This window comes from Dasypus novemcinctus, chromosome 10 (assembly GCF_030445035.2).
Source record: "Dasypus novemcinctus isolate mDasNov1 chromosome 10, mDasNov1.1.hap2, whole genome shotgun sequence".
NCBI classification, from domain to species: domain Eukaryota; kingdom Metazoa; phylum Chordata; class Mammalia; order Cingulata; family Dasypodidae; genus Dasypus; species Dasypus novemcinctus.
In genome coordinates this window covers 46,740,816-46,753,028 of record NC_080682.1, presented here as the reverse complement: position 1 = coordinate 46,753,028, position 12,213 = coordinate 46,740,816, and the positions used below count along the sequence as shown (strand labels likewise).

Sequence of the window (12,213 nt, the reverse complement as noted above, 5' to 3'; positions counted from 1 at the left end):
TTTCTGTGTCCATTTGTTGTGCGTTCTTCTATGTCCACTCATATTCTTGTCAGTGGCACCGGGAATCTGTGTCTCTTTTTGTTGCATCATCTTGCTGCATCAGCTCTCTTTGTGTGCAGCACCATTCCTGGACAGGCCGCACTTTTTTTGCGCTGGGCGGCTTTCCTTATGGCGTGCACTTCTTGCGTGTGGGGCTCCCCTACATGGGGGACACCCCTGTGTGGCAGGGCACTCCTTGCACGCATCAGTACTGCGCATGGGCCAGCTCATCACATGGGTCAGGAGGCCCTGGATTTGAACCCTGGACCTCCCATCTGGTAGGCGGACGCCCTATCCTTTGAGCCAAATCCGCTTCCCATATGCTCACTGTTCTCTTTTAAATTCATTAAACAACCCCTGAGAACAGACTTTAAACAGTATGACCCACACTGGAGTTGAGGTTATGGAAATAAAAATGATTTCATGTTCAGTGGGTCTTAAGGATCACAAAATAAGAACACCCATGACCTGTTCCTGGCCCATCCCGTCAAACTCACGTCACTCTCTTCTCTTTATTCTCTCCCAAAGATTCATTGCCTCATGAAACATAGTAGTTGTTTTATCTTCCCTCAGCTGCTTTTTGCCTGCCTGTCCTTCTCTGCCCTAGAGCCTCACAGATTACAAGGTTCCAGGAGGCCCTTCGATGTCATATGTGGAATCTGACTGGTTTGCTACATAGCTGATGGGAGTTCCTTCTTTTAATGGTTTGAGCGTGTGGCTTTATTTGCTGAATGGAGACCCACATTCATGAAAAGTCTTGAGCTTTTAGAAGATTAGTACCGGTGGGAGCAAATGATTTTGTCACTCTCCTGCTTCCTCCTCCATTCTCTTTCCATCCTGGTTGTTAAGCATGCACATATGCCTCTGCCAATATCTGCACTAGCACCAGGGAGCTGAAGAAAGTTAACACTGAATGTGATTTGGGACACCATCATCTGGCTTTGTTTTACATGTGCGGGACTGAGCTTGGGGAAATGAGAGGATGACTTCATGAACAGAGGGCTGGACTGGGATTTAGGACCCAGCTTAAACTTGAACCAGCAGTGTAGCCATGGGAGAGCTGCTTCCTTTCCAGGTTTCAGTTTTCTCATCTTTGAGGGAACCTGACTGAGTGATCTCTGCCTTCCCAGTGATCCCTAAGACTGTAGTTCTCTGAGATGGCTCGGACAGGAGAGGGGGGTGGTCAGCATCTCAGACTGCCAAGTTGTGAATCATCTTACATCCACAGAAGACATGATTGTGCCATCTGTGAGATGGTACAGATACAAGGACAAGTCAGATGTTTTAAAGTCATCTTCTCCATAGTATTTTCCTAATAGTGGTAACCATTGAAAGATTTAATATCACACATTCTTCTATCAATTGTGATCAAACCCAGTCTTTATCTTTGCCTTTATCATTGCTCCCAGCCCACAGAAAAACTTGAAAGGCATGGAGATCATGTCTGTCAGCACCAAGGCACTAACGCCCAGCCAGAGGAGGGCAATGGCAATGCTGCCGAAACCCCAGAAACCTTCCTGTGTTACTGGTTTTCCTGTTTGTCTTATTGTAAGTAGAACCCTGCTCTGGGTTGTAGCAGTATCTCAGGCAGACTGAAGTAATCTTACGTGGCATGTACGTGTATTTGTCAAAAACCAGTCAGCATTAGGAATTCCAGGTAACAACTTCTGAGCTTCTTTGCTCTAAATGGTGTTAATATTCAGTTGTGTTCCTGGCATAGTCTGAGGCGCTTTGGCTCTTTGCAAGGCACCTCTTTGACAAAAACTCCCAACCACCACTGTAATTAAAAGCAAGAGCTGAAAATGAAGCCAATCAGTTCCTCTATTCCACTTCATTTCAGGAAATTCAAAATATAAAAGGTGAGCTTTGTTCCCAGAGGGCTGAAAGTGAATCCCAGCTTGGAACTGGAGGCCAGCCAGCTCAGGGGCCAGCTCTGCCTTTCCAGTCTGGGTAGCATGTAGGATAAAGCCCAGAGGGATGAAGAGCCACTAATTCAAAGTTTAGTTTCTTGCAACTCTGCCTTGGCTGATCCAGGCATGTGACCACAGAGTTTGGCTGATTCATAGAGTTCTGTCCCACTTTGATTAGGAATTGATGAAACTCAGGGAGTGAGTGCAAGGAAAGAATGCAACCCTTGTCCACTTGGTTGCAACTTAGTTAGATCCTTATTTCCCCCATTTTCCTCACCACTTCCTTGGCTCACTTCTCTTCACTTGTGAGTCCTGATACATGTGGCATCTCACCCAGTGGCAATATCCCCATGGAACGATGTCTTTGAAAATGTGGCGACTATAGCAGCCACTTCAGAGAGTTGCTTTTCTCCTAGAGCTGACCCGTGATTTCATAATGTATATCCCAGATGGGCACCACCTGTTGTTACACCTCCCTCCCCCACTTTTCCCCCAGTCTGTTTCCTGAATCTGACTGTGGTTAGCACGCACTCTCTGTTTAAAATGCCCCCTCTAAGCAGACTTACAATGTAGTGTGTTATCATATATTCAGGAGCATTTACTGGGTGCCCATATGTGTATGGTATTGTAAACAAAGTTAAATAATGCAGTCCCTGCTACTTAGAAACCTACAACTTGCAAGAGATCACAGTTGATAAGTTAGTTTCCTTGGGAACCGGTGAATGAGGAAAAAGTTATAAGATCTTAGCACTCTAAGGATGTTTAGAAGTTGCTTAATCCAAGCACCAAAATGAAAGCAGGACAACTTGAGTAGGCCTATCACACATGAGCAACAGAGCTAGTCCTGGGCCTATTTCAACCATATCGGCTCTGGTTTGCCTTCTGTAGGAGGTAGGAGCCAGTCTAGGTTCCCTCTTGTGGGCTTTTAAACAAAGGTAGATGGTGATATTCTGATCGTCCAGTAAAGGGAAGCCACTAAAGACCTCAGGAGGTTTAAAAAAAAAAATTGACAACCTTGGAAACAGACAAGAAAGCAGAGCTGGGAGTCCATAGAGGAGGAAATTTCTGTGATCCCAGTTAGAGATGAGTTAAGACCAAGATGATGAAAATAGAATGGAGTGGAACAGTCAGGGGGGGTGGTATTACTAATGTAGTACTCTGTTGGAAAGGGTAAGTATAATGGTGTGGCCCGAAATGTACGGACTATTCAAACTGGTCCTGAGTCCCTAGCCAAGACATAGAGTTTATTTTAACAGACAGAGACTTCTGTCTTCAAAGGTGTGTGTGATTAAAATTAGATGAGGATGCAGTATATGGAGGACCTAAATAGTACAGATAGCCGATTTAGTAATGGCTTTGTGACTTGAACGTAGCTCTGGAAGCACTATTAACGAGAACTAGGGATATAATGTCAAGTTTCAAATGCCCATACTACCATATATAAAGGCATCTGTTAGTAAGGACGAAAGCTGACCCCACTGCATTTTCCCTGAGGTAAAAAGAAAAAAAATATCGAATTAAAGTAGGGTTCAGTAGCCATGAGGAGAAGGGGATAGAGTTTGAGTTCTTGTTCTTCTGGCTGGGAAAATGCTTTACTGTATGCATAATCGGCGTTATACCACACTGGTGCTTGATTAGAGAGGCCCCATCCCATTCTGTTCCACTCCGTTTTGATCCTGTAGTCAACTGCAGAGTTATAGATGAAGTGACAAGGACGGTATCTTGATTGTATCCAGCTGCCTGGAATAAGTCAAGGGCACAGAGACCCTGCATGCATAACAGCCCTCACTAAAGGCTCCAAAGGAATCTGAAATTCGGGACACTGCTGATGCTTTTACAACAGGATAGTTTAGCATTCTGTGACCCAGTGTCACCCAGTTAAGTCTCTGGAGAGAAGTCTGATAAGTAACTTCAGCTAACAGTAAGAGAACTGAAATCTTTATAGCATTTAACCCTAAAACTGAGCCAGTAACATTACTGTTGCAAATGAGGGGCTTGAAAAGAAGGAAAATTCCTTGGGAAAGTGATTTGAACTTAAGAGCTGTGTTGACTGAAAGAAAATGGGCAAGTGCGGCTTCTTTAGATGGTGCACCAACTGAGTGGATGCCCTCCACACTCCACCTCTTCTCCTCCACCTTTCCCATCCCTTGTTTTCAGTTTATGTGTACCTTGAAGCCCTTCAGAAATCTCTTCAGTGCAAGTGAGATGAATCAGTGATTAGGGCACTGGTGTAACTTGAACAGATAGGTGCTTGGTGCTAAGGAAATGAAGCTGGCAGTGGACCTAACAGTCTGCCCAGGCCCGCAAACCAAACAGAAGTTATGGCTCACACACTATGTTGCTGTTCTGGTCTCTATAAAACTGTAATAGTATCATATTATTTTAATCTGCTGAAATACAAACTTTAGAGTAGAGAGAACTGAGCAGCAGCTTACACATCTGAGGAAATGTTTGACATGGATTCATTTGTCTGCAGCTATTAGGATGATGCCTGTGGCCGATTAACTCTGTTGGTTATAACATGGTGTTAATGAGACCAAGGTCGTGGATTTGAGCCCTGTTAGGTGAGCTGGTTTTACACAAAGGAAAGCTCTTTTCAGAGCCTCAGACCATGCCCAAGACCCAAGTCAGACATCCCATAAAAGCATGTAGATGAGCACAAGGAAAACTGGGGAAGATTTGACTTTGTAAATAGCCTTTCACCCACTTCTGGAAATGCAATTTAAAACATGTGCTTTAGCGATGGTGGGTTATTGCTGTGATCTTCACACACTTAAGATATCACATTATAATTGGTAGTGACTGTTGATCAGTATTGTTGCAGGATGTCTTCCCAGATCAAGGTATACCCCAGCTCTAGCAGTGAGGAAAAGAGAAAGGTTCTCTGTTCCCCTTCCTTCATCCTCAGCTCTTTGCCTGCTGATATTCTACCCATTCATGCATTCAACAAGTGTATTAGATGCTGTCATTTGCCAGGCACTGTTCTTTATGCTTGGGATACCACAGTGAATAAGACAGTTTCAATCCTTATGGAGTTTACATTCTACCAAAGGAAAATAAATAATAAAACAATAAATGAAATTATTTCAAAACATGAAAGTTTGGTAAAAACATGGGGTGAGGAGATGTGATAAAGAGTGGCTTGGCGGGGGTACATGTTTGGCCTCTCAAAGTAGGTAACATTTAGCAGAGTCTTGACTGATGAGAAGGAGCCCACCTTTTGAAGAACTAGAGGAACTTTCTAGTCAGAAGAAATAGCAAATAAGGCCTAGTCATGGTTAAGAGGCACTCCTGGAGTAGGGGGATGGATAGTGCCAGGCTAAGAGAAGAGGTTGTAGAATGCATAGACCCTTTAAGAGATGGTAAGGAATTTGGATATTACTCTTAGTATAATGGAAAGTCATTTTTTGTTTGGTTTGGAGGATGAAGCATTATTAAAAGATGCTTTTTGAGGGTGGGGAGTGCTAACATAGTGGGGACCTTGTGAAGGGCAACGAGTCATCTTCTCTGGACTTGACACTCAGGAGCTGGACGGAGATGCTGGTTGCAGAATCATGATCGTGTGTGTGTGTGTGTGTGTGTGTTTGTACACAAATGATGGTTGTGGGCTACTGATTGTCCTGAGCCAAGATTCTTTTAGGAATCATCCTTTAGGAATGCTGAGTAAATAATGGTTTGGAAGGGCAAGAGTAGAAGCAAGGAGACAAGGTAAAAGCCTATTACAGTAACCTATGTGAGAGAGGATGCTTGTTTGACCTAGAGGGAGTGGCAGAAGACATGGTAAGAGGTAGTCAGAAGTAGAGCCAACAGGACTTGCTAATGGATTGGATGTGGGGCAAGAGAGGAAGGAAAAGAATAAAGGCTGGCTTCTAGCTTTTGGGTAGATGATTTACTTAGATTTTGGGTAGATGATTTACTAAGATTGAGAAGAGTGACTTGTTTGGAGATATGGAATCAGGAGTTATGTTTTGGACCTGTTAAGTTTGAGATACCTTTGTTTATCCGCATGGAGATAGCCGGTAAGTAGTCAGCTTAGGAAAGTTCAGAGCTAAATATAGATAGAAATTGAGAAAGAGAAAGAGTTTGAAGAAAGGAAGAGGGCCCAGGACTGAACCCTCAGAAACTCTGGCATTTTGAGATCTAATAAAGGATGAGCAGCCAACAAAGGGATGAGCAGCCAACAAAGGAGCTTGTGAAGAGGCACTGTAAGTAGCTGGTAAATCATTGATATTCATTAATGGTATAGAAGTCCTGTCTTTTAGAGATTACACTAGATTATTTAGGAATACATGGAGAAAGGTATTGGAATTCCTCTATCCCCAATATACTAAATTCTGTTTAATGCAACAAAACTGTATTGAAGAACCTTTTCTAATATGGAAATCAGATTTTTGTGTTCAGTATATTACAAGTATAAAATCAGACAAGTCCTCTGTATGCTAGTCTTTTAACAGTTTGGAAGAACGAATATGTGCTCAGGACAAATTGATGCTTTCTTTAGAAACAGACTTTGTAAATTTTCATAATCATCAAAATCTAGTATATTGCATCCAGCATCCATGTGGAATCTAAGCCCCCTCTTGATATGGATGTGGAGTGGACACAACCATTCCAAGGTCCATAGGATGGAGGAATAGAATTGGATTAGAGTGGACTTACTGATATTCTATTCATGAACTATAATGATTAGTAATAGAAGAAAATGTGGCATTGGTGTGGAGAAAGTGGCCATGGTGGCTGCTGGGGGTGGAGAATGGGAGGAAGAGATGAGATGTGGAGGCGTTTTCGGGGGGACTTGGAGTTGTCCTGGGTAATGCTGTAGGGACAGTTACTGGACATTGTATGTCCTCCCATGGCGCACTGGGTGGAACATGGGAGAGTGTGGGCTATGATGTGGACCACTGACCACGAGGTGCAGCGGTGCTCAGAGATGTACTCACCAAATGCAATGAATGTCTCATGATGATGAATAAGATTGTTGCTGTGGGGGGAGGAGTGGGGTGAGGGGGGTGGGGGGTATATGGGGACCTCATATTTTTTTAATGTAATATTAAAAAAATAAATGAAAATTTTTAAAAATGTTAAAAAAAAAAAAAAGAGTGAACCCTGAAGGACCTAAAAGATGTGCACATGAAATGGTTCCATGGAACAGAGCTACCATAGTTTACTTAACCATTTTTCCTTTTTGGATAACCAATCCTTGTTGAATTGCTTCCACATTTGCACTCTTATATTAATAAATAATGCCATTAGAAAAAAAATCCAGTATAAATTAGGACAGTTGAGTTGCATGGTTCCATTTCTTCATTTGTGAGTTCATTAGGTATGAAAGACATTTCATTAATCATATGTTAAGAGATTACGTACCTTGGTCAATTCAACAAGGTATCATTCCACATTACTTGATATTTCCAAGCAAGGGTAAGAAGTTTTGGAAGAAACTGGAATCAAATCTGTCTTTGAATATTGGCAGAAAAGCTAGTACCTATTCAATTGAATATCTTCAGAAGCCCATTCTTAGTTTGTGAAGATTTGAACCTACGGAGTCTGTTGATACCTGTTTGGATAACTTTATTACTGCGCTTGGTTGATGTCTGGCATGGGACTCGATTACTGATGTGTTTCTGTTCTTAGGTCTGGCGGGAATTTCCTGACCGGTTGGTTGGTTACCCAGGTCGCCTACATCTCTGGGACCATGAGATGAATAAGTGGAAGTACGAGTCTGAGTGGACTAATGAAGTGTCCATGGTCCTCACAGGGGCAGCTTTTTATCACAAGGTAAGGGGAGGGGGCAGGCTTGGGGCAAATGGGTCTGGGTTGACAGAATTGAGAGTTTGATACTCATATTATTTGGCTCCATTTAACTTTCCATACCTTCTGCTGAATTTAGGAACAGTGTTCTGCTCAGAGGGTTTAGAAGGGCAGTGTTGTGTGGTAGTTCTTTTTCTCTTTTCTTCTCTCTTTTTTTAAAGCTATTGTTTTTCTTATTATACAAGTACTACTTGCTCATAGTAGAAAGTTTGGAAAACTCAATAAAACAAAATAAAGAAAAGTCACTGATAGTCTTTTCACCTAGAGATAATGATTATTACTGTTGGCATACTTTTTCCAGCTTACCTTATGTTTATCTACTTATTCACACATAGCACAGACACCTGTGTGAATATCCTCATTAATGTGCATTTTTCGTGTATTATGTCCTATTTTCTCATATCTTTAACATCACTGAATTCTTAACTGCTCATATACCATTATATTTATTGTGCCATAATTTATATATAACCATTCCTCTGTAGTTCAGTATTTAGGACATTTCTAAAGTTTTTTGCTGTTTTAACTAATGCTATGATTAATGCTGTTTGTATTTGTGACCATTATAATAGATTCCTAGACATGGAATTACAGTATCAAAGAGTATGAACATTTTGAGGGGTTTTGGTATATTTTGGTCAATTGTTTGCAGTATTTTTTGTACCAATTTATACTCCCATCAGCAAAATGTAAAGCTGATTTTGTTACCATACCCTGCCTTGCATGAAATTTGTGGGGGAAAGAAAATTCAAGCTTAGCTATTTTGATAAGTGAAAATGGTATCTTATTATTTTAACTTTTATTTGACTTGATTACTAGTGAAGTTGAAATTCCTTTTGTGTATTTATTATTAGCCTTTTGTACTTCCTCTCTTCTGAGAATTGTCAGTTCATGTTTTTGACTTTTTATCTATTAGGGAGAGATAGAAAGATATGCATTTGACTTGAGAATATTCGGTGCTCCCTGGGAGCATATGGTTTAATTAAACAATAACAACTTGTCCTTTGTCAGAAACTGAACAGAAAGGTCTGTTCAGTTCAGAAGAGTTAATTTAATTTAGCTGTATTTATAACGATTGTTGTGAGCTCAGCATTGCTGCTCCCTTATTTTTCAGGACCGATCCAGAAATGAGTTTTTGTTCTTGGCAAATAAAAAAACTAAGGTTTATAGTTCTTGGGGTTTATGGTAGTAGACTGTGTGTACTACTGCTTCTTCTCCCGCTCCTCCTCCTCCTCTTCTATGGTATTTTGTCCATGAAATTCTGCCTGTTATTCATACATGTAGTTTATGGTATTTTAGAATCACCTCATTTTTGTTCATCTTAAGAAACACATACCCTTGCAATGTCAGTGCGTTGTTATTTTATCTCTGTTTCTGTTTGCAATATTTGCAGAGAAGACAGAACACAGGAACTAAGCACTGTGATCCAAGGTGAAAGATTTAGTAAAAATCACTATGGAGTGTGTCTGTGGACAGTGCCTTTTAGACACATTGATGCATTGATCAGTCAGTATCCCACCAGGGCTTTGCACTTTCCTCTCCTCTGCTTATGGTCGATGTTTTTTAAAAATGACCCTATTAAAGATGATTGGCCACTTAACCAAAAGTGTTTAAAGACTTCTTTTGCCCTTTCTAATGATGCAGCCTTGTGGTTAATCTGAGGAGAAAGAGCTAAGCCTCATGCCATGACTAGGTTGCCTCTTGGATGTCAGCTGAAGGGAACTACTATTTGAATGCTTCTTTTTTGTCTCATCCCACAGTATTTTAATTATCTGTATACCTACAAAATGCCTGGGGATATCAAGAACTGGGTGGATGCTCATATGAACTGTGAAGACATTGCCATGAATTTCCTGGTGGCTAACGTCACAGGGAAAGCTGTCATCAAGGTAGGAAGTGACTTTGTCGCCCTGCCACTAACTCACCTTGTGATCCTGGACAGTCTCTGTCTCTCTGAACCTGAGAAGTTTTTGTAATTATAAATGAAGGGTTGAACTAGATCAACTTTAGGTCACATTTAGCTGTAAGATCCTATGATTGATGCTCACAATGTAAAATTGAACCTAGGCTTTGCCAGTTTAAGTATATATTCTTTTTTGTACATTTCCTTAGTTACAGTTTTTAATGGTCACTATCAGAAATAAAGGCTATGATAGTCACTCTATAAATGAGATTTTTAAAGAAAATTTAATTTTAAAAGCCTATTTGGAATCTGGTATGTTAGCTAAAGGACTCAGTTTTTTGCTTTTTATAGACATTGAGAAGATAGTCCTCCTTATATAATTTTGTAACTGTAGTTATACTAAACATTGTTTTAAAATATTAACTACAGGTTTTAAAAGTACTCTTTCTGTGGTTACGCTAGAATCTGAGAGTATATAAGAATCCTGTGTGGTCTTTGTAAATGTACTGTATGTCTCTTTATTCTTTTTTTTTTTTTTTTTTTTATTTATTTAATTCCCCTCCCCTCCCCTGGTTGTCTGTTTTCTGTGTCTTTTTGCTGTGTCTTGTTTCTCTGTCCGCTTCTGTTGTCGTCAGCGGCACGGGAAGTGTGGGCGGCGCCATTCCTCGGCAGGCTGCTCCCTCCTTCGCGCTGGGCGGCTCTCCTTATGGGAAGCACTCCTTGCGCGTGGGGCTCCCCTACGCGGGGGACACCCCTGTGTGGCACAGCACTCCTTGCACGCATCAGCACTGCGCATGGGCCAGCTCCACACGGGTCAAGGAGGCCTGGGGTTTGAACCACGGACCTCCCATGTGGTAGACGGACGCCCTAACCACTGAGCCAAAGTCCGTTTCCCTGTCTCTTTATTCTTGAAATGGAGTCTTCTCAGAGAAGATCCATAGATACATAAAGAGAGTGTACTTTAAATGAGTGGGACAAAGCTTCTAGGCCAGATTCCCTGGGGAGTTTATACTGGAAACATGGTATGGCATTCTCCACTGATTCCTTGTGCTGTTAATTGATGAGAGAGGGAAACGGACTTTGGCCCAGTGGTTAGGGCGTCCATCTATCATATGGGAGGTCCGCGGTTCAAACCCTGGGCCTCCTTGACCCATGTGGAGCTGGCCATGCACAGCGCTGATGCGCGCAAGGAGTGCCGTGCCACGCAAGGGTGTCCCCCGCGTGGGGGAGCCCCACGAGCAAGGAGTGTGCCCGTGAGGAAAGCCGCCCAGCGTGAAAAGAAAGAGCAGCCTGCCCAGGAATGGCGCCACCCACACTTACCGTGCCGCTGACGACAACAGAAGCGGGCAAAGAAACAAAAGCAGACAAAGAAACAAGACGCAGCAAATAGACACCAAGAACAGACAACCAGGGGAGGGGGGGAAATTAAATAAATAAATAAATCTTTTAAAAAAAAAATTGATGAGAGAAGCCAGATTAAACTAAAGAGAGGGAGTGGATGTGTCTCGAGTGGTTGAGCACCCGCCTCCCACATGGGAGGTCCTGAGTTCGGTTGCTGGTGCCTCCTGAAAAAACAAAAAGCAAAACAAATGAAAAAACCAATTCAAGAAAACCGATGTGGCTCAGTGGTTGAGTGCTGTCTTCCCATATATGAGGTCCCAGGTCCAATCTCCCATTCCTGGTACCTCAAAAAAATAAAACAAAATGGGATGCAGATATGGCTCAAGTCATAAGGCCTCCACCTACCATATTGGAGGACCCAGGTTCGATCCCTGGGGCCTCTGGGTAAAAAAGAAGAAGAGAGAGCATGCTTGCATGGCGAGCTAGTGCCTGCATGGCAAACTGAGTGCCCAAACCATGGGCCAAGTGCCCACACAGCAAGTGTGAGCCAATGCCTGTGCAAGTGAGTCACGCAGCAAGATGATAACACAACAAAAGAGAGACAAAGGGGAGTGTCAAGGTGGAGCACAGCAGAAACCAGGAACTGAGGTGGCGCAAGTGACAGGGAACCTCTTTCTACATCAGAGGACCCCAGGATCAAATCCCAGTGAATCCTAGAGGAGAAAGAGAGAAGAGAAGACAGAAAGAGAAATAGATCCAGAAGATCACACAGTGAATGGACACAGACAGCAAAACAGCATGGAGGGGGAGGGGGAAAAAAAAAAGAGAGAGACGAAGGAGAGAGGAACAATCACTATCTGTGCTCACCGAACTTGACCCAGGCCCTACTCCCTCCCCCAGCTCTCCATAACAGTGAACAACTGTAGTGAACAACTGAATGGAACTTGGGAGGTTACTTTTAAAGGGGCCCGTCATCCCCGATTTGGTTTTTTGATGTGCTTCAACATGTTTTTAGCTGTGACTCCTTACTCCCAACAGTCATCCTGAGTGCCTATAATACTTAGCCTTACCCTAGTTACCTAGCTTTCTTTCCCTCCCATTTCTCAATCTTCTCTAAGCTAGGAAAGCAGTCTCCCCTGGGTTTACTAGAAAATCATTAGAAGTTTAAGTTTGTTTGGGAGGGTGGCAGAGAGTCTCAGGGTATAAAAT

At 42.4% G+C, this 12,213-nt stretch overlaps 1 protein-coding gene across 6 annotated transcripts in view; it reads left to right on the top strand.

Moving 5' to 3' along the window:
- Window positions 1-12,213, top strand: part of EXT2 (exostosin glycosyltransferase 2) — a 207,166-nt gene that overhangs the window by 142,154 nt on the left and 52,799 nt on the right. For all 6 annotated transcript variants that reach the window (XM_071218083.1, XM_058305492.2, XM_071218084.1 and 3 more), the window contains 2 exons: window positions 7,584-7,727; window positions 9,521-9,649. In XM_071218083.1, the coding sequence (XP_071074184.1) occupies window positions 7,584-7,727; window positions 9,521-9,649 (273 nt within the window). The remainder of the gene's footprint in view (window positions 1-7,583; window positions 7,728-9,520; window positions 9,650-12,213) is intronic.